The sequence below is a fragment of the Ailuropoda melanoleuca genome, chromosome 9 (assembly GCF_002007445.2).
Source record: "Ailuropoda melanoleuca isolate Jingjing chromosome 9, ASM200744v2, whole genome shotgun sequence".
NCBI classification, from domain to species: domain Eukaryota; kingdom Metazoa; phylum Chordata; class Mammalia; order Carnivora; family Ursidae; genus Ailuropoda; species Ailuropoda melanoleuca.
In genome coordinates this window covers 87,327,791-87,350,333 of record NC_048226.1, presented here as the reverse complement: position 1 = coordinate 87,350,333, position 22,543 = coordinate 87,327,791, and the positions used below count along the sequence as shown (strand labels likewise).

Genomic DNA, 22,543 nt, shown 5'->3' with positions numbered 1-22,543 from the left:
AAGCCGGGGGGGGGAGGGGGGGCACATGAAGACAGAGGCAGAGCCTGGAGTGAGGCGGCCACAAGCCGAGGAATGCCTGCAGCCACAAAAAGCTGGAAGAAGAAGACAGGACCCTCCCCAAGAGACTTTGGATCAAGGAGGGCCCAACTGACATCTTCACGTTAGGTCTGGCTTTCAGAACTAGGAGAGAATAAATATCTCCTTTTAAACCACCAGCAGTGTGGTAACTTGTCCCAGCAGCCCTGGGACACTAATATGGAGGCGATCACACACAGTCCAGACGACAGTGCTCCATGGGGTGTTAGCCAACTGTGGCTCCAGCCCCGGCGCTACTGGCAATGAGCTGAGTGCCTTTGGACAAGTCACTTGCCCTCAGTTTCTTTACCAATAAAACACTGCTCAAAAATACAGCATTAGCTATCACTCAAGCTGCGTCTAACCCTGAGCCCAGATAATATAAATGAAACCATGTGCAAAAAGTAAAGGCTTTTATTCTAGTTTGTAGCTAAAATATGACTAGGATTTTTATATGCCTTATGAGCAAGTATGAATAATGTTAGAATAACACCATGCAAGCATGTTTTAGTCCAGGTTATGGAAGAGGATTAAAATTAGTGCTGACGCCAGCATAAAAAAGAAATAAAGTAGGCCAATCCGCTGGACCAGCACGTCGGGGTGGGGTTGGCTGAGAAGAAGGAAGTCCTTCCTCAACCCCACGACCCTTCGCTAAAGGAAGCCCAGCCTGGCAGGCGGGCTCTGGGAGTCTGAGCTGCAGAGAGACCCAGGAGCCTCGCCAGGGGGATGCCGGTCTGCTGGGGCAACACCCATAGGCAAGGGTCATCCTATGGGGACCTCGAATCCTGGCTGAGAGTCCCTCACCCCTTGCCAGACAGATGTGAGCTCCTCTGGGGCTGGAAAACCCCGCTGCTTCGGGAATAGCAGGGTGGAGGAGGGGAGATGGGGTTTGGGTCCTGGTGGGGGCCAACCGTGTCCGGGACACTTTCACCCCATCCCCCACTCTCTGCTTCTATTTCTCTTCTTGCCTCTTTCTCTTCTCCGTGCTGAGGCTCCTTTGTTTTCCCAAAACAATAGCAACAGCACCGTGTGGTGAGCAGAGCGCCGCCGCCACCGTTCTTTTGCAGTTTTGCAAATCTCTGGGCCATCTGGCCTACCAGGAGACAGCGGGCTTCACTGATCTGCTTCTGTGCTATGCTGCCTGCGGGGAGGCATAGGGAGATCTCTCGCCTCACACAGAGGAGCAGTTAGAGAGGGCATGACCTCCCAGGCCCGCTGAAAGGATCCCGGAACCCTCAGGGGATCCTGACCACACTCGCAGGATGTATTCAGCCTGCTGTTTCCAGATTTTATGATGCTTTGCCATCCAGGGCCAGCTGATTCATGGAGACGGCGAACACCTTGCCTCGGAGTGCAGCCTGTGATAGGCACACCGAGCCAACCGTCCCCCTGCCCTAAATGACCCCAGGGCCAGGTCCTGGGCAACAAGGGACCACCTACAGCCCAGAGCCTGCTGACATTATTCCAACTAACCAATCCTTTTTTTTTTTTTTAATTTTATTTATTTATTTGAGAGTGAGAGCTACAGAGAGAGAGAGAGCACGCGCACGCGCACGCACAGAGGGAGAGGGAGAGAAGCAGACTCCCCACTGAACAGGGAGCCCACCCCAGGGCTCCATCCCAGGCTCCTGGGATCAGGGCCTGAGCGGAAGGCAGAGGTGTAACCGCCAAGCCACCCAGTCGTCCCTACCAAAGAGCCAGTCCTAAGCTGTTCAGCCTGCCTGCTCCCTCTTTCCTGCAAAAGCACCATAAGGGCCTGTGCCCACGCATTCCCCTGGCCCCTTCTGCCTCCGGACCCACCCGGTGCTTCCTGTGTGGTCTGGCCTGGCCTGCTCCACGCCTCCTGCCTCTAGGGAGCTGTGAGCAAAACCTTGTTTCCTGTCAGTGATTTCCCACCTGCGGGACACCTAGCCCTCTCACACCTCCTGACCTTTGCCTGGAATCCCTTCCCCTTCCCTCTCTGCCTGACCAACTCTTACTCAGCCTCTGAGACTCAGCTCAGAGGTCACCTCTTCCGTGAAGCCTACCTTAGTCACCCTGTCCTCCCCTCCCAGGCACAGAGTTACTCACACCCAGGGCTGCCTCCCACCCCATGTCCTCTTCTCCTCCCCTCACGGGCAGGCAGGGGCAGGGAGCCCCCAGAGGGAGGGAGGCCGCCTGTTCTGCTCTGCCATGCTGGGTGCAGGGCCTGGCTATGAATTAGGCTTTGTGGAATAAAGGAATGCGAGCATGGAGCGAAAGAGGGAGAATTCCTGCTAGTTCAGGGAGTGGAAACTGGCCTGGAAAACACGGAGCAAGCTGGCTCTGTTTGTTTTCCTCTCAGGAGCCTGAAGCCATTGGGGTGGGGGGGGGCATGAAAACCTAGCGGCCCTCCGGCTCTGAGCAGGGAGGCAGGGGGGCACAGCCTGCTTCCGTGGACAGTGGACAGCCTGTGACTAGGCTCCAGCCCCCCTGGCATCTCTGTGGGTACAGGTCAGCCCTACGCCCGTGTGTGTGTGTGTGTGTGTGTGTGTGTGTGTGTGTGTGTGTGAAGCATATCACAAACTCTGCCTGCAGGGGCCTGACAGACAACAAGGGGGGTGAAGCTCATCCAGGCCTGGGACAAGAGGGCGTGGTGGGGACTATGGCAAAGGGGATTCACCCCAAAAAGGTGGTCACCACCTTCTTACTTTTAGGTGAAATCTTCAGGCTCTTAAGTGTCATCTTAAATTCATAACATGCAGTATTGGTGAAACAAACGGTATCAGGGGCCTGGGGCCACAGAGGGAGGGAAGCCTGGCTGGGTGGGGAGGAGGGGATGGGGGAGGGACTCAGCACGGGGGATTGCTTCACCAGCCCTGAGCTGGCTCCTCTCCAGGGAGCTTCATTCACTCATGTCAGAGCTGCAGCTTCGAGAATTTCCCCACCACCACTGGTCTCTTACCCCTCAGGAGGGCACTGAACTTCACACACAGAGACCAGAGCTAGACTTACTCCAGCGTGGAATCTGAGGCCCATGGAGGGCAAGAGACTGGCCCCGGGCAGTGCGGGCACTCCTGGCTGCCCACCTCGGCCCATCTGCCAGTTCCTACTGCTGACCCATCACGGAAACAGGAAAAACGGCTCCGAAGCAACCCCGAGACTCGAAAAGCCAATGCTCCCCGCCATTGTAACCTCACTTAATTTTCCAGAACTCCACTCCTTCCCTCCCCTTCCACACACAGCCTCTCCACCTTCAGCCAGGCTTTTTCTGGAGCCTTAAGATTTCACAGTAGTGAACTTCAGAGGGGATTCCGTCAGGAGCCTGGGATCCTAGCAGAAAACAAGTTTAATACCAGCTGGTTCTTTCTCCACTCGACTCTTGTCCCTCTACAGCTTCAAGAGGGAGGAGGGGGCCTTCAAAGCCTGTTGCACTTTATGAGGCTGGGGTAGAATGAGCTCGAGCCCCCCCCCCCCTTCCCCAGCTGCAGCAGGAAGCCGCTGCTGTGGCCCGGAGATCTGATCCCGGGGTAATGGGAGAACTGATGACCAGATGCCCGTCACCATGCCTGAAATGCTACTGGCCAAGCTCTGGTCATGAAATATTTTTGTTCTTTTTAAAAATTTTTTTACATGTTCATTTGAGAGAGAGAGAGAGTGAGTGGTGTGGAAGGGCAGAGGGAGAGGGAGAAGCAGACTTCCCGCTGAGCAAGGAGCCCAATGTAAGACTGGATTCCAGGACCCTGGGATCCTGACCTGAGCCGGGGCAGGTGCTTAACTGACTGAGCCACCCAGGCATCCCTATTTTTCTTCTTCTAAAGTCACATATTAAAACATAAATACTCTGGGGAGAAACTTTCTCTCTGCCTACTGACCACCAGCTGGATTCAGGGGGTGTCTGGCCATTTGTGGGCAGACAGGTCTAAGCTGAGTCTGAGAGGACAAGGGACAAGTGTGTGGCCCAGTGGACTGGCCCCTTCATTTGGAACCACAGAAGTGAGGGACCTGGCCTAGCCAGGGGGAGCTCAGGAGAGCCTTCCTAAGAAAGGGACTTCGGTGCTGCGTCCTGAGGAAGGAGGAGGCATTCGCATTCGTCAGGTGAAAAGCAGGGAAGGTGAGGGGGTCCCAGGCCGAGGGAACGGCACATGCACAGCCCCGAAGACAGAGCAAGGGGGGCTGGAGAGTCTGCCGGTCCCTCAGGACTGAGTGGCAGGAGCTGGGAGAGGAGCTGGAGGGGTTGTGAGCCATAAGGCGTCTGTTCTTCCCTCTGTGAGCAATTGGAAGCCATGGAGGGCTCTAAGCAGGGAAGGCACCAAGTTGGATGTGAAGTATGGAGGAAGTGCACCACTGCAACAGGGAGACCGGGTGGGCGGGGATCAAGTCGGAAGAGGAGGGGCAGGGGGGAAGCAACTGCAGGAGCTCCAGAGACGGGTGGTGGTGGTCCGCACCGGGACTGTGGCCGGCGGGACCAGAAAGTCAGCGATCCAGGGCAAGTCAGAGAATAGCACCCCCGACTCCATCCTCAGTCCTGGTCTTCTGAGCTCCATGCCTTGGAGCAGGACCCAGGCCCCCTCCCTCCTCCACCAGCACCACTCCTCCCCGCACCCCGTCCCCCATGGCCCAGGAGACACAGGCCCAGGCACCTATACCTGGCTGGTCCTGGTGATGCATCGGCGAATGAGGTCTCTGATGTTGTTGTGCTTGTCCATCTGGAAATACACGGTGGCGCTGGACTTCTCCTTCAGGTAGGGCTTCTGGGCCGAGGCCCAGCTGTGCAACAGGGTCGGCTCGCTGCCCTCGGAGGCCACGGGGAAGTAGGTGCCCGACTGCAGGGAGCAGGAGTCCAGTCCCCTGGGGCCTGCCTCTGCCTCTGCTCCTGCCGGGGGCTCCGGGGCACAAGGGGGCTCCTTGGCCTGGGCCTGGATGTACTGGGCCTCCACCGAGGACAAGAAGTCTACCTCACCTTCCTGGCTGAGTGCCTGCCAGTAGGCCTCGGGACCCCCGTCCAAGAGGGCGTCTGTGGCCAGCCGGGCGCTCTCATTGTCGCTGAAATCGGCCCTGGTCGGCCGGACCCACTGGCTCTTGACCTCTTCCAGGCGCTTCCGGATCTTGCCCACATGCCTCGACCGGCTCATGTCGCCCCGTCCCTGAGTCGTGGTGGGCAGGAGGCCGTGGCTTGAGCTCCTCCTGATGTCAGGGCCACAGCACAGGGTCGGGGAGCCCTCAGCGCTCCCGGGAAGCACCCAGCATCCACTTGCCACCCCTCACGCCCGCTCGGAGGGAGCGATTTACCGCTGTCCAGAGCAACACCTTGCAGGGATCGTCCTCACAGCCAGGCGCTGGCTTATCTCGGGCGCCACCGCCCTGCCCGCGGGCCGGAGGGCCGGCTCAGTCACGCCCTGGCACACTCAGCCCTGGGAGCCTCCTCTGCTCCCAGCAGGCGGCCTGCGCTCCTTGCACAACTCTGCGGAGTCCCCAGCCTGCCTGCCGTGCTGAGCGGGGAGGCTCTCCCAGCGCCCCCGGGGGCCTCAGCCCCTCCTGTGCTCTCGGTTCAAATGCCATTGGTTCAAGACAAGAACTCCCCTGCGGGGAAAGATGCTGCCCCTGAGATTGCGCCAGGCTGGGGAGGGAAGCTGGATGCAGGCCAGGCAAAGCCGTCCACCAGGCATGCTCCTCCCTCCCAGTGACACTGAGGTCCCGGCCTCTGGTCCTCTGAAAAATCTTTGCTCTGCTCCTCTCTCCCCTGTTGTGTTTGTCGGCTCCAGTCTGGGGGCTGCACGACCTGCTTGGAGTGTGTCCTGGAGCGAATTCTGCGGCTGCGTCTGGGCCCCCGGGTGTGTGTGTGTGGGGTTGGGACCTGTGTCTCCCTGCTGGACGGGCAGGTGGCGGCAGGTGTGTTTGAGGTACAGGAACAGCTAAGGGAGAAGACACATTTTCTTTCCGGGTCAGGTCATGGTCAAGCCCATGTCGGTGGAATGCTACGTCTGTCATCGGGTTCTGCCAGGAACAGAGTGAGATAGGATTCGAGTATAGGTAGCTCTTTGGAAGGTGATTCCAAGAAGCGCCGACGAGGGAGGGGGTGAGACAGGACGGCCGGGGAGCCACCAGGGGGCGCGCTTACGAGCAGGCTGCTGCGGCTCACGTACGGGATTCTTGAACCTGGAGGGACCTTCTGGGTCATTCCTGTCGGGCCCGCTGGGAGATGGCATAGAGGACATCTTAGAATTTTCCTACCCAAAGGCTGAGAATTTATCTACCAACCTCCATTTGTCATCGTCGGAGGGCTGCTCCTGAGCCCACATTAACCCCCACGTGGTGGGCCCGCTCTGCGCGCTCCCCAAGCGCAACCCTGAAGCCGCAGGACGCGTGTGGTCAGACTCTCAGGGGCATGGTCAGAGACTCGCGGGAGAGGGGAGGGCTAAGGGGATCGAAGTAGGGCCCTGACAATGTCTGCTAAGAGAACTCTGCCGGGACGCTGGGACTTCGTACGGCTGGCATATAGGAGGGGCCAGAAGTCTGTCCGGGGCTTATCTAATCTTCGGAGGAAAATCGCTGTCAGCATCTGTAACCCACCAAAGCTGTGGCCCAAGTGGCTCAGTCCTGCAGGAGAGCAGTACTTTTAAAAGCACAGTCCAAAGAAGAGAGAAAGAAATTGAAATAAATTTCTTCTCCTCTTTTGAAGTTCATTGAAGAAATCCAAGTCACACCCTCAGCCACCCTCCCTTTATTAGACTTTATCAAATCCCTGGAACCCTCAGGACAACAAACCTAAGGAACTCTCCCCCCAGAGCCCTTCTGGCTCCATGCCCTTCCACCTCTCCCTTCCGCCAACTCTTGCTCATGCAGATTGGATTAACCTCTTTCCCACATTCTCCACTGAGCCTGCCCCCTCTCCAGCCCTCCCCGGTCCTTTATCCCTCTCTGTGTCACCTACCTCCAGTGCCCAGTCTGCTAAAACCAACCTGGGGAGGGGAGTAATAATCCCTGGGATTTGTTCTGGTTCACACGCGGGCTTGAAAACTGTCTGGGGCTCTCCATTGCCTGCCATGTTACGTTCCATTTCCCAAGGCTTGCGCTGGAGACGCCGTGTGTTTGAGACCTGTGTGAACATTCCAGCCTGACCTCTCCTACACTTGGCTCTACTTGGGTGCTCGCTGCGTGCTGGCCATCTGTGCTGAGGGAGACAGATTAGAGGGCCTCATTCCACAGATGAGGAAACCAAGGGCTCAGAAAGGTTGAGTACCTTGTCCAAGATCACACAGCTAGTGAGTGGCATAGCCTGGGCACTGTCACTCCAAAGCCCATGTATTTTTCACTGTGCCAAGCTTCACCCCTTCCCTTCCCCTTCCCTTCCCCCTTCTACCCTCAGAACAATCCACATCCTCTTACCAGTTCCAGAATATATACAGGGGAGGATGAAAGTAGTGGGTGGATGTGATGGGGTTCTCCTCTCACCCAGGCCAAATTCTCTTTGTTCGATGAAGAAATGATTGAGGGACCCCTGAAGCAGTGGCCAGTCTCCCGGGCCTGTAGGGACTATTTTGACCTATGCCCTCGCAGAGCAGCTCTCCTTAAAAAAAAAAAAAAAAAAAAAAAAACCAAAAAAAAAAAAAACAACCCCAAAAATCTGAGTGAACTTTCACCCCTAAAGCTGCTGGAGGAAGAGGAGGCAAGTTCCATGAGCACCTTGTAGGCTCAGAGGAGGAAGGAAATCAGTATAGACCCTGATAGGATGCAGGGAGAAGAGCCAGCATCGCTTCCATGATATTCTTGCCAAAGATGCATAACCTAAACTTTGATTGGTTTTTCAAAAATGTGTTTTAGGTGATCCCGTAAGGAGGAAAGCATCAGACACTGACTTGACGCATTCAGGAGACAAGCAGGGGGAGGTGGGGATGAGGACAGGGGCCTGGGGGGAGCGGATAGTCCTGCTACACGTGTAGTAAATTCCTCAAGGGCCCAACAGCAGAGCCTGAATCGGGTTTGTCTGCAAAGCCCTTGCTGCTGTCTACAACCAGATTCTGTAATTGCTCATTTAGGGGAGATTCTCTTCCTTTAGGCTGTGAGCAATTTAGGGGGGTTGGGGGACAAGCTAAGGCATGACTTAGCTCGACACCCCCAGTGCCTATGCCACGAGGAGCTGGCACACAGTAGGCATTTAATACATGTGTGTTAGGTGAATGGATGGCTATGCGCTCCTGGGGCAGAGGCCAGCTTACACGGAATGTCCAAATAGGATTCCGGAGCTTGTCTGCGGAGCAGCCCCGGGGCTGAGAGCCTGGGCCTTGGGCCCAGGAACCTGGAGGAACGGGATGCCTGTTTGACCTTAAGGAGCCGCTGCCACCCCCTTCCTACCACCTCTCCATCCGGGCCTGCAGCAGCATGAAAACCATAGAGTCTCATTACCCAGTGACCCAAGAAGCGCAATTAAGTTAGAAATTAGTTGGCATAATTAATTAGACGGGTAAATAGCTCCCTGTCAACACCAATCAATCCATTCTGCATGTAATCAGCTCAGCCAAGGCAGCTGCGCCTTCTGCCTGCAGCCAAGGGCAGAGGGTGGGAGCGAACACGGGTCAGGATGGCCAGCCGGGCGCACTAAACCCCACCCACAGGTCCTTCGGCTCCCGGGCTGTCCTCAGGGATTCCTGCCTGGGCACCCCGCACAAAACCACAGCAGAGCCCTCGCGTGTACGGTCCCTTTGCCTTCTCCAGCTTCCTACTTCCGAGTTCCCAGTTGGTTGCTCAAGATTTCCGGTGTGCGTAAACATCATAAACATGCATAAAGACCACGGGAGCTCCCAGTTTTTGGCTACTAAATTTGCGGATGCTTTTTTCAAATTAAGGTATAACTAAATGAGTAAAACTTACCCTTGTTAGTGCTCAGATCTATGAGTTTGGAGAAATGCATACAATCATGTAACCACAGCACAGCTAAGATCTAGAATATTTCGATCCCTGCATGCTCCCCTGTAGTCAGCTGCTCCCCACGCCCAATGCCTGGCAACCACAGATCAGTAATCTCTCCCCAAAGTTTTGCCTGTTCCAGAACGTCCTATAAATGGAATCATACAGCATGAACCTTTTGAGTCTGGCTTCCCTTCGCTTAGCAGAATGCACTGGGGACCGATCCAGACTGTGATGTGTGTCCATGGTTAGCTACTTTTTATTGCCGAGGAGTGTCTTACAATAACACGAATGTACCAGTTTATCTGTTTCCCAGTTGGACACTGGGTTGTTTCCAGTTTTGAGTGTTTATGAACAAAGCCGCTATAACTATTCGTATATAAGCTTTTGTATGAACATGAGTTGGATAAACACGTAGGGGTGAGTGTGCTGGGTCTTATGGCAGGTGTGTTGATAACTTTATACGAAACTGCCAAACTGTCTCCTAAAGTCCTGTACCATTTTGCATCCCACCAGCAACGTTTGAGACTTCCAGAAGCTTTGCATCTTTGCCAGGACATAGACTTCAAAAAGCAGTGATATCCATTGCTGCTGACAGCAAGGCTGGCTGCAAAAATTTCAGGGCCTTGTGCAAAATGAAAACAGGGGCCCCGTGATCAAAACAAAAGGAAAAAGTGCCATCAACAGTATTAAAATAGAAAGCTTTTGGGGCCCCTGGGTGGCACAGCAGTTAAGCATCTGCTTCGGCTCAGGGCGTGATCCCCGCGTTATGGGATCGAGCCCCACATCAGGCTCTTCTGCTGTGAGCCTGCTTCTTCCTCTCCCACTCCCCCTGCTTGTGTTCCCTCTCTTGCTGGCTGTCTCTATCTCTGTCAAATAAATAAATAAAATCTTTAAAAAAAATAAAAATAAATAAAAAAAGAGTACACTTATAAAATAGAAAGCTTTTTCCTGCCTACCATGGTCTTTCTCTCAACTTCTCATGGTGGTTGGGTTTTTTTTTGGTTTTGTTTTACTTGCTAGTTCATGTTTTGAGTAAAGAAACATTAAAATTCAAAATTATTAGCATGAATTTTACCATTCATCTTTATATTGTGCAATGCAACTTCAAATGCAAATGTGAGCACATTGAACCTGTCCGGAGGATCCCTGAAATTGCACAATTCGTAGTTCGTTTGTACATGCGTATGTATTTTGTTTTTCCCAGAAAGTAAAAATGCTGCACAAAACGAGCTCCCCTGTTTTATTTCACTTCTTACCATGTGCGTGTTCTACAACACGTTCTACCTCTGTCTTACCCGTGAGAAGGGAAAGAAAGCAAAGAGAAGGAACTATCTTCTTTCTCTTCCCTTCAGTAAGCATAGGTAGAATTCCTTGTTGGTTTCTTAGAACACTGGTGCCCTTTCCTGCATTTGGAGCAAATTCTGGTTCCAACAGAGAGCATGACCCCTCAGATCTGCTCTCGCTGCCGCTGGGTCACAATGTCAGGGGCTGACTTCGTCTTCATGGGAAGTCACTGACTTCCCACGCACGGTGGCCCACCGGAGCTCAGAGCCCACGGACACCGTAAACGCCCATGCCAGAGGCTCAGCCGGGAGCTGCAGATGGGCTCCGTGCACTCGGCCCTTCTGCTCACACCGCCCTTGGCCCTCACAAAACCCCAGTTCAATGATCAAAATCATTCGGAATCTCAAGCCGGTGACAGCAGAGCCTTCGACCAAGCGTAGTGACTTGAGCCTGGGGCCTCTGTGACTGACCACACAGGCTGCCTGGAGAGAGGAGTTCTTTCATGTGTGTGTCATTTGTGATACCAAATTAAAATACTTTTATCATATTAAAAATAATTCCATCCCTGCGATCCTAGCTGATTACATTCTTTGCGGTATTGTCTTTAGGTGATTAGCTTATGCTTTGTTTCTCTGACAGCATTGTTCCTTTTTCTAGAAAGAAGAATACAACTTCTGTTTTTTCGTTATAGCTCAGCGCCTGGCCTGGCCAGGGCGCCCATGGGTGCTCAGGAAATTCTTGTTGGTTTTCAGAGAAACCTACTGCACTGGAGGCCCCCCACTACCCCCCCAACACACAGCTGGGGTAGGAAGGAATCTATCAGCTGGTAAAGGAAGGAATGTGTGAATAGGTCAACCCAGCAACATCTCAACAACTTAGAAATGATTCTCAGGAATTTCGCTGAGCTTGGTACAGGTCAGCAAATGGTCGGAACCTGCCCAAGGTGCCCTCGGGCTGGGCTGGGACCCTCCCTCCCAGCCAGCGGTCAGGAAACACTTCAGCGGGACTCCACCCTGCCTCCTTACTTTGCAAAATAATTCTGTTGGCTCTGCCGTTTGTTTTGTGAATATTACATGTTCCTTATAAAAATTTGTGAAAAACACGGATAAGCCAAAAAAAAGAAAATGCATTAAAATGAAAAAAAAAAACCCACCCTCAATTCCCATAGCCACATTCCTGGCATCATGATTTTTAACATTTGTGCGTGGGGGCAACAGCGTGGCTGAGATCTCTCGGGACCCATTGCAACCTCCCTCTAGAATGCCCCCCCCCCAGTCCGGCCTCCCCAGAGCCAGAGCTCTGCATGGGACCCAAGCTCTGCCAGGCAGGAGCGTCCTCACAGGACTCACAAGGCGGCGACTGAGCAATCGGAGCAGGGATGGGGTTCATTGGCAGCCAGTTCAGGCCCGAATGAGCGAGGCTCCGTCCCAGGTCCGGTGTCAGAGGTGGAGAGCCATGGCAGCAGGGTTTCCCCTGGAACCTTCCCTGGTGGGGCTGGGCCTCTTCCTGGGCTTGTCCTTGCCTCTCTGGCATCTGAGCATTCCCTAGCCCTCCTGGAAATCCTGCAGTGAACTCATGCTCCGAACAAATCCCCTTCCACTCAACCAGCTGGAGTGGATTCTGTTGTCCACAATGAAGAGCTCGCTCCTGGGGCCTCAGCTTCACTCTGCCCGACCTCCTTCCTGCCCTTACCGAAAATGCAGTCGCCTTGTTTATGTATTCGTTTACCTACTTCATAGCTCTCTCTCTCTTTTTAAGATTTTATTCATTTATTTGAGAGAGGGAGAGCAAGAGAGAGCATGAACGGGGAGGAGAGGGAGAAGCAGGCTTCCCACGAACAAAGAGCCCTACGCAGGGCTCGATTCCAGAACCCTGGGATCACTACCTGAGTAGAAGGCAGACGCTTAAATGACGGAGCCACCCAGGCGTCCCTACTTCATATCTCGTAATGAGGGAGGAAGCCATTCTGTCTCATTCACCACTTTGATGCCAGTGGCTGTCCCATGGCAGCACCTGCAAGTACCTGCTGAATGAAATACTTGGTCCTCCCAGCAGCCCTCAGCTCGCCTCGAGGGAGAGTGGAAGTATGAGCACCGGGCACTTCTGTGGATCAAGTCGGGGTATTCTTCCTACATGTATGCCCTCCTAACATTTGCTGACTGCCTCTTTCACAGAGAAGAGAAAAGCAATGTTCTAGAAGATACCAGCTTGCACCCCCTGGCTCTCGTGACTTAAGGTTGTTCAGATGAATGCTCTCACCGTGGCCAATTCCCTGCTTCCCTTCAAGGAGCAAAGACTTGCTCTGTGATGAGCGTGTGCGTGTCTGTGTGTGTGAAGTGAGGACAGATTTTCTGAACAGAAAGACCCACAGACTCAGAATAGCAGACATAGATCATTCATTGATTCCTCAAACACCAGCTGTGTGCCTGCTATGTCTGTCTGTCTGTCTGTCTGTATGTCTGTGCATATGAAGTGCAGGACGGGGCCTGGGCCTCCCAGTAGATAACACTTTGCAATCAGACGTTCTCCCTTTGGCTATCAGACTGTCACCTAAATTAGTTGAAGCCTCTAAGCCTTAAATTACAAGCCAGATGATGCAACTTTGTCATAATGTGGTTGTGCAATTTCAGGCACAAAAGCTATGTTTGAAATACAGGTGCGGGAGTAGATTTTAGTGATATGATTTGAAAGCATTAATATTCGAGCAGCCCAGGACCTGGATGCCCGCCTATTTGCAGGTAGGAACCAGGACGCCCACTGAAGGGGGCCTCATGTCTCTGTGTCTCAGCACCGATTGGGGTGCCAGGATGCACACTGTGACCGCTGTCACTGCTATTGTGTCTGTTGGATCCAGAGACAAAACCACTGTCCAGTGTTCTCGGTCTGACCGGGGAAGGGGCAGGCCCACCTGCGGGGGAGGGGGGGTGGTGGTGCCAGGGCGGCTGGGACCACACCCTCCCCCACCTGTCTCACTTGCCAGAGCAAGGCCCAGTGGGAGGGCCCTGAGAAGTGAGTGCTGTCACCTTTTCCTCTCCTCCGGCTAGAGGACCTCCCCGTCCTCCCCACCCTGTATCGAAGAGCAGGCAATGGATCTTGGAGCCCACTCCTCGCCAGGTCGTGGAAAGGCCCACTTGGTTATGAAATCCGATCCCGCGCATGTTTGGGACTAACAAATAGGTCTCTGATCAGACTAAATGTTGGGGATATAGAAATGAACCAGCCCGAGTCCCTGCCCTCTGGGAAAGACAAGCAATTGCAATAGAACGGGAGAAGCTTCCCCTCCTTAGCAAACATTGGAGGACCCACTGCGGGTTCTGCTCGGCCCACAGCAGACCCCAATCGTGGTGGTGCCGACACCCCACCGGAAAGACAGCAAATGAGAAGTCACGACATCAAACTAGGATGAGCAAGAAGGTCGGGGGAGCCGGGAGTGCAGAAGAGAGGCCCGACCCAGCCCAGGGGTCGGCTCTCAGGTCACAGCCGCAGGTAGGTGGTGACCAGCGGGGCGGTAGGAATCAGCTGGGGGAGGGGGAGGGAATGGGCACCCAGGTGGCACAGAGGTTGTGTGGAGGGTGGTGAGGCGTGGGGAGCAACTCCAAAGCTCAGGCCTCTGGGGGCGCAGGAGGGCTTCCCGCGGGGAAAGTCTGAGAAAAATCCTCCCCTCTGGCCCCATGTTCCGGCCTCTCTTGGTCTCCCCTCCAGCTGCCCAGCTGGCTGTGCCCTCGGTCCTGGCTTGTCACAGCCAGAACAATGAGAGGAGACACAAGGGCCTGCAGCCAGTTCCCGAGTCCTGGCTGGGAAGGGGCCAGGCCTGGAAGCGCCACAGGCGAACTACCATAAATGGTGCCTTTCCCAGTTCCCGAGTCCTGGCTGGGAAGGGGCTATATATATAAATTTTATTTTTTTAAAGCAGAGAGAGCTGGAAAGGAGATGAGAATCAGTGAGCATGGGCCCTGGAAGCTGCTCGCCCTGACTTCCCTCCAGCTGGAGCAGTGACAGGAGAGCTGTTTGAGGAAAGATAGGCTGTGGGCTGTGGTCAGGTCAGATGTGGCTCACCGCCTGCTTGGGACCCTGCCAGGCAGATGGAGTCAGTGGCCCGTGGGTGGGATGGAAGTGCAGGGAGAGGTCAGGGTGAGAAGAGAAGTCCCAGCTCCTAAGCGCTGTGAGCGCCCTGGCGCAGACAGACCCTGGAGCTTCTGGTCTTCACCCTCAGGTAAATGGAAAATTCCGGATGTGCTCCCTTGGGAGCGACACAGCAAATCCACCCGAATCCAGGACGGAACAAAGTGTTTCGCTGTCCACAAGCTCCTCAGACGTCGTCTGTCAGACGTACGCATAAGAACGTTCACGACAGCATTTGTTACTGATGGGGAAGGATGAGATGTTCCAGAATCAGACCTAGAGCAGCTGGGGTTGCCACAACAGAGTACCCCAGACGTGGCTGACACAACAGAAATTCAGCCTGTGACAGTTCTAGAGGCTGGAAGGCTGAGGCCAAGGTGTGGGCAGGGCCTTTCTCGATGCCTCTCTTCCTGGCTCGTTGATGGCCATCTTCCCCCTGCGCCCTCACGTGGTCTCCCCCTTGCAGGTCTACTGCCTGATCGCCTCTTTTACTCGGCTGTGGTTACAAAGAACAGGAAGAACTATGTGTATCAGCAGGAAAAGAGTTCCAAGTTTGCTCTTAGTCACAGGACAATAGGATACTGGTATTGGTGGTCTCCCTCTGGAGAGGGAGCAGATCAGGGGCCAGGGTAGGACGAGGGGGATTTTATTTACTTGTGTACAGACTGAATTATTACGCTCACCTCCTCACTCCCTCCCTGGCCCTGGCTCTGCGCCTCTCCTGCTGTGGCCCGAGTATATTTCCCTGCCCCGTGGATGTTGAACTTGGCCGGGTGGCTTGGTTGGCCCATTGGAATTTTGATGGATGTACCCAGAACGGAGGCCTTAAATGTGCTTGCTTGGCACAGCTTGGCCTCCTGGGCGGCCATGACCCTCCGTGAGAAGAATATACCCCAGGAAATGGCTGGTCCCGGGAGAACGTGGAGACAACCATGAGCAGAGGTGAATTCCACCTCAGCCTGGAGCTAGCCCCACAACCCGCACACCCATGAGCAAGAAAAATACAGGCTGACTTTGAAAACATGCTGAGTGAAGTAAGCCAGACCCAGAGTGACAAATATTGTATGATTCCATGTGCATGAACATCTGGAAGAGGGAAATCCATAGACAATAGATGAGAGGGCACCGGGAGCAAGGAGGGAGCGGAATAGGGAACTATTGCTGAATGGGTACAGCCTCTGCTTGGGGTGAGGCGAAGGTTTTGGAAATGGGAAGTTAAGACGATTGCCTGACATCGTGAATGGACCAGCGCCACTGAATTGCACGCCGCAAATGGTAAATATGGTAAATTTTCTGTAATATCTTTTACCCCGATTAAAAAAAAATGTAAAAGAACAAAATCATTGGACTCAACACAGCGGGTCATGAGTCGTCTGTTGTGTGAATGACATTTCAATAAAATAATTTTTAAAAAAGAAAAACGCATGCTTGTTGTGTAGGTCATTGAGTTTTTTTTTTTTTTAAGATTTTATTTATTTATTTGACAGAGATAGAGACAGCCAGCGAGAGAGGGAACACAAACAGGGGGAGTGGGAGAGGAAGAAGCAGGTTCATAGCAGAGGAGCCTGATGTGGGGCTCGAACCCATAACGCCGGGATCACGCCCTGAGCCTGAGCCGAAGGCAGACGCTTAACCGCTGTGCCACCCAGGCACCCCATAGGTCATTGAGTTTTAAATGATTTGTTGCAGTAGCACGAGCCTGGCAATTTTCGGCCAAGAGAGTGTGTGTAGGTATGTTTTCTACACCGAGCACATATTATTTGTTTAATACAGAAGATGCGAAATCAGCCTGTGCTGGGTTCCCCCTAAACAGCCCCCTCTTTCCTGTTTTCCTGCCTGGTGGTGGCACCAGGACGTTTCTGGACATTGTTCATCCTAATTTGGAGTGACTCTTGGCTTCTCTCTCTATCCTCGGCAGTTAACCACATCCAAGTCCTGGCTGCTCCTGGAGCACGTGTCTCCATTGGCTCCCTAATCTCAGTCTCCACAGCCGTCTCCCCGGACCTGCTCTCATTGCCCTGGGCCTAGATTGTCTGCTTTCCCTGGGCCCATCCAGGCTGTGGGAGAGCAGTAATTCCCAACAGGTTTCCATTAAGTTACCCCATTCAGCTGACCCTGAGGGCGTCTCTCAGAACACACACACACTCGAGCACACCAACTTTCCACTCTGTAAAATGGGTTTACAACAGCCTCTACTGCTTGTCAGTACCCCCAGGGATACGTGAAGAGGTCCTAAAATTGATCATCTGGAAGGGGGGCAGACCACTGTTCCTTCCCCATCTCCCATTTCCCATCTCTTCTTCCTCCACTTTCAGGATCCTACTAGTAGGTGGGGGTGGAAACCTCTAGCACCACAAGTAAGGGGAATGTTTCATTCGACATTGGTTAGAAGTTGAGAAAGCTAAAAGATTCTAATGACTAATTATTGTGGCTTCCAATTCGGAAATGAAAAAGGACCAACCCAGCTGCTAGGTGCATGAAAATTATTTTTGAAGTGCCTTTTAGGCTTTAACTTGAAATGTGCTGAAGGAATTTAGTTCTGATGCTGAAGCAAAACTCTCTCCGCCCTTTTTTCTTCATGTGAACAGTTTCTCAAATTTCATGTCTGTAAATATGAAAAATAGGAATAAATTAACATTGGACCCCATCTTATTCTAGCAAAAACTTAATAGTCATACACTCTATGAACTACATAGGATTAGAACATTGCATCCAGGGACACCTGGGGGACTCAGTCGATTAAGCTTCTGACTGTTGATTTTGGATCAGGTCATGCTCTCAGGGTCATAATCTCAGGATCATGAGATCGAGGCCCACCCAGAGCCTGCTTGAGATTCTCTCTCTCCCTCACCCTCTGCCCCTCCCCCTGCAGGTGCACGTTCTCTCTCCGAAAAAAAAAAGAACATTGCATCCATGTCTGGGATATTTGTTTTGGATAAAGTTTTACATTTTGTCATTTAATAATCATACTTCAAATCTATATATTTATGAGTTTTGATAAAATAATAAAATACCAATATATCAATCGTTATTTTGATAAAATAATAAAATAATGTATCAGTTTAGAAGAAAATGTTGGCACTCTGAGTCTTATGGTCACAGGAAACAAGAAGATTGCAATTCATGTACATGTTTTTGTTGCTGAGAGCTATGTTAGGGTGACCAATAATAATCATCCAAACATAGAATGTGTATTATATGAGGACAAAACTCTGGGACGGGGGGACTAAAATGGAAATAGTTCAGAAGGGGAAATAAATGTAAACTCACCCAGCATTAAAAGGGAGCTTGTTCATATGTATTTAAAATAGATAATGGGTTTTGGCCAGGTGGGGGAATGGGGTGTCTGGGTGGCTTAGTCGGTTGAGCATCTGACTCTTGATTTCAGCTAGGGTCATGATCTCATGACCTGGCTGTGTCCGGACTGAGTCTGGAGTAAGGGGTGGCCAGTGTCACCTACCCACCAGGGTAGCAGAGGGGATCCAGTCCCGCCTGGGGCTCTAAGCTCAGCACAGTCTACTTGTACCTCTCTCTGCCCCCCCCACTCTCTTTCTCAAATAAATAAATAAATCTTTTAAAAAGTAGATAATGGTTTGTATGGAATCCATAGGATGCTTTTATTTCATTGGATGCATGTTTAAAAAATCATAGTTTTATTTTTTGAAAATCTGCCTATCCTGGAAATTGCATCTTTTGTAACTGAACTTACAATGAGAAGGTTTAGATATCAACATTATTCAAGGAAGTGCCTAGATGTTTCTGAATTATTTTAGGGGGTGCACGTGAAGAAACATGTTGGCCAGCTGCTGCTGGGGGTGCGGGGAGGGCTAGAGAGAGGCCCAGCGCTGGTTGACCCTCGTGGGGTCCTGCGTCTCCTGCAACCAGCGGTTCCGATTTGAGCAGGACGCCTGCTCGCCTTCTGTTTGCATTTGCGCACCTGTAAGTGAACAACAGGGGTGGTACTGACCCCTTCAGGTTGTTCCGGGAGTCAATGAGCCGCCGCAGAGGACGTGTTCAGCTGGGAGAGAGCAGCGCCCCCCAAGGGAGGGGCAGGGGGAGCGGGGAAAGAAGCGGATGAGGAAGGAAACGGGGATCAGATTTTGGCGGAGGGGGTGCCGTTTTAGCTGGCTGAAGAAAGGGAAGGAAGAGATCCCTGTCACAGACAAGGGGCTTGGCGGTGGAAAAGGCATGCCAGGCCTGGAGAACAGCCCGTGCAAAGGCCACGAGGTGGAAAGGGCTTGTCTGGGGATCCCCTGCGCCGACACCACCTGAGGCCCTGCGGGTCCTCGGCCATCATCACTCACTACCAGCCAGGCCCCCGGGGGTCTGCGTCTGCTACCCTGTCGGGCTGGTGACACCGACCACCCCTTACGCCAGACTCAGTCCGGACACAGCCGGTCAACGGTTCCCTGCGCGGCATCCAAGAGGGGCCGAGAGGGGGCTCGGCCCCTGCCCAGGTTCTGCAGGAGCGTGGGCCTCGTGGAGGCAGGGAGGAAGCAGGTGTGTGCGACTCAGCACACGGACTCGCTCGGAAAAGCCTTTGAAAACTGGTGACACGCGTATTTAAAAGATGGAGATACTTTATTTAGTGGAATATTTGCCCCCTTCACTCCTATGGTCTACTTTCCATACACAGGTTTGGGTGATGATGGGGCCCCCCCTCCGAGTGGGGGCCCAGCGCGCTTCCCCCACGCGGTCGTGGCGCAGTGTCACGGACCTGACCAAGCGGCCGCGCCCCCTCCGCCTCCCCGCATCCGCTCCCCTGCCCCTCGCCCTTGTTCCCCGGCTGCCGGCCCAGGGAAACTCTAGAACCGAACCGACGGGCCCGCCTCCTTTCTCCCGCCTTCCAGCGCCAGGACGAACCAAACCCGAGGGGGTGAAGGCGGGGACGGCTGGGCAAAGCGCCCCCTCGCGGCCGTCCTGGTAGGCCTGGACAGGGGGCCCCGCGCAGGGATGCCCCCTCACTTTCTCTTCTCCCTCCTTCCTCTTCTCTTCACCTTCCCCTCCTCCCTCTCCTTCATCTTCACCTTCCCCTCTTCACTCTCCTCTGCCTTCCTCTCCTCTGGTCCCTTCTCCTCCACCCCCCCCATCCGCACCCCCCGCCTCCTCCCCTCTCCTCCTCCTTCCTTGTTCCTGCAGTTTTGGGTCTTTTAGGTTAATTGATGCAACATTTTAAATAGGTAATAGATCAACATAGTTCAAATATTTTATTTTCAACTATTCAAAGATATACTGTGAAAAGTCTTCATCTCAGAAGAACATCAGACAAATTCCCAAACTGAACATCAGTCTATAAAATATCTGACCAGTCCTCCTCAAAACTGTCAAGGTCATCGAAAACAAGGCAAGCCTGAGAAACTGTCCCAGGCAGGAGGAGCCTAAGGAGGCATTACCATTAAATGTGATGTGGGATCCTGCATAGGGTCCTGGAACAGAAAAGGGACCTTTGGAGAAAACTAAGGAAATCTGAATCAGGATGGACTCCAGGAAATAACGTATCAGCCCTGGTTCATTAATTGTAGCCAACATAGCACAATCATGTCGGATGTTAGTAATAGGGGAAACTGGGGGTGGTCTTTATGGGAACTCTACTATCTGCAAGGTCTCTGGAAATCTAAAACTGTCAACATAATAGTTTACTTTATAAAAAAATCTTCATTCCATCCTTGCCTTCAACCATACAATTTCCACCCTCTTCCAACACATATTAATCGCTGATCTTGGTTTTCTGTGTATCATATTGGAAATTGAGTGCACAAACACTAGCAAATATGGATATTCTCGCCTCCCCTTCACACAGTAATGGCGGCACACCCACACCCAGTTCTGCCCTTGCTCTCTTCACTCATTTCATCCCAGGCATGGAGTATCCCGCCTTCTTGTTTTCAGTCTGGACGGACCCTCAGTCCTGTAGCCAGTTCCCTGTTCACGGACTTGGGCTCTTTCCAACTTTTTGCAGTTCTAACACGACTTGAGGGCGTAACCGGGGAGGGGTGAGTTTATCTGTTGACCTGGGGGACCCAGGAGCGAGTCATTTGGAACTGTGGTAGACAGGGACCCCTTAAGGGTTCTTATGAATGTGTGTGTTGGGGGTTTCCCTCTCCGGCCCCTCGGCCGGGTCCTCCGCCCTCCTGCCCCCGCGAACTGTCCACTGGTCCCAGAGACCGCACCTGGAGCAACCCCCCTGTAGGGTTCCCCCCTCCCGCCACCTCCCCCGGGAACCGTGGGTGGGAGAGCTTCTCCGAGGACTGACTGGTCGTGGGGTTTCCACCGGGGACGGTGAGGGTGGAGAAAACTCCCCCAGGATTGCCTGCTCCACCTGCGATTCCTCCTAAGGAGACTTGCAGATGCCCTTAAGAGTCGTCCCCCCAAGCCCTGCAACCCCCTCCCGTCCCCCGACCTCACCTGCCCTCGAGATCGCTCTCAGTCTTTCCCTGTGTGGGTAGTGCTGACCCCTCATTCCAGGGGTCTCTCTCCAAATATAGAGATCTGTCACCCACCCCACGCCTGGCTTTCTCTCCCCCAACTCCCAGGAGTTCTGGTGGCCGCTCCGAGGTAATGATAGCATTTCCCCCACCTTCTTACACATACATGGCCATTCGTTGCCTTCCACATCCCACCGTGTCTCCCAAATTCTGGGTGATTTAAACAACTCCTCCCGCAGCATTTTGTAATGACAAATTTCAGAAAAATAGAAAACGTTTAAAGACTTGTATGGTGAGCGTCAGTGGGCCCACCGCCTGGACGGACCTGAACACCTCCAGCAGTCTCCAAATCTCTACCTCGCTGTCCTTCTAGGCCCGCCGGCCAGCAAACTGCCCGCGTTTTTAAAGCAATTGAAGCTTGCAACCGTCAGTACACTCCCCCGAAGCCCTTCTGCATGCCCGTCGTTGGCTGGAGTTCAGTCTTAATTTATGTTTTTTTAAGGTAAAGTTTACATACAGAGAAACAAACATATTAAGTGTGCCAGTATGTGGCTGATTTTAGATGGTACGTGGAAGAGTATTTTCTAGTTTAATAGTTATGTATTTATTTTAACTTGTGTTCAAAAACGCACGAACCCCCCCGACTTCCATGTACCATAGTAACAAAGTTTCCTTTAACAAAGAATGTAGTATTTAAAACAGCTGATGTAAAGGACTGGGGAGTGGGGAAAGAAAGGGAGGGGGCTTCCAAGATGCTGAGGCTGTGCCTCGAGGTACCGTTTCCCGAGCTGCTTGTCGCTCTGAGAGTAGCCTCAGCCGGCGAGCTCCGGGCCGCGGTGCAAACCTGGGGCGCCGGGAGGGGTCGGGCACCGGCTGGATCGGGGGTCTGCGGTGGGGCTGGAAAGGCGTGCAGATGTGCTTGCCTGGATGTGTGTGTTTTCAAATCATTATGCATCTGCGTCTCCACTCCAACTCTTTGAGGCTGGGAATGTCCCTGTGAACGGGGACAGGGCCGGGAATACAGTAGGTGGCCAGTAGGAGTTTCACAAGATCACGAGTATGCAACGCTTTGTAAGCACTCTACAAAAATAAGTACAGAAGCAAGGAAGAATCCCACTCCTCCGCGTCGTCTCTACTCGGCGCAGTGGGGTCAAGCAAGCCACAGTGTTTGTTGACTGACAGTCCAGCAGGCAGAGGAAGACCCGAGCGCTAGTAGGAGGTTGTCAAGAACGCGGTCTGGCGCGAGCGTTGGCGCTGGGGTCCGGAAACCCGGAGAAGACAGAAATAAAGCCATGGTTTCTTATCTGAGCATGCGCACCGGGGCCTCGCGCTAGTCTCATTATGCTACTGCCGGAAGCGAAGAGTAGGTGCCTCGTTAGCGCAGTAGGTAGCGCGTCAGTCTCATAATCTGAAGGTCGTGAGTTCGATCCTCACACGGGGCACAATACTTTTGTTCGCTTCACGTCTCCCTTTCGACGGGTTTTATTTGATCGTCTGTGCACAAGGAGACCTCGACGTCCGCGCTTTTCCTCGGAGGGCTTACCAGCGTGTCGCTGGGCTCGGCCTCGCCTCCCGGAAGAACCGGCGTCCGGATGCTGCCATTCGGGTAAAGTCTCCCTCCTCTGTTCCCGGGTCGGGACTGAGGACTGGAAGGAAGGCCGAGGCACGACGACAGGGGGACACACGCGGGAGACCGCGCGCGACTCCGTAAATCCCTGACAAAGAACTGCAGCTTCCCCTGCGCCCGGCGGCGGCGGCGGCGGCGGCGG

General features: G+C 53.2%; 1 protein-coding gene and 1 non-coding gene across 2 annotated transcripts in view; one reads left to right on the top strand and one right to left on the bottom strand.

Annotated features, from left to right (window-relative positions):
- The window catches only part of FAM83A (family with sequence similarity 83 member A), a 19,639-nt gene extending 14,286 nt beyond the window's left edge, over positions 1–5,353 (bottom strand). The window contains exon 1 of the mRNA XM_002924318.4: positions 4,683–5,353. Within this exon, the coding sequence (XP_002924364.2) occupies positions 4,683–5,168 (486 nt within the window). The 5' untranslated portion in view covers positions 5,169–5,353. The remainder of the gene's footprint in view (positions 1–4,682) is intronic.
- Positions 5,354–22,143: 16,790 nt separating this feature from the next.
- On the top strand, positions 22,144–22,216 carry TRNAM-CAU. The gene has a single exon. It is a non-coding gene; the product is annotated as a tRNA-Met (tRNA).
- Positions 22,217–22,543: the final 327 nt, after the last annotated feature.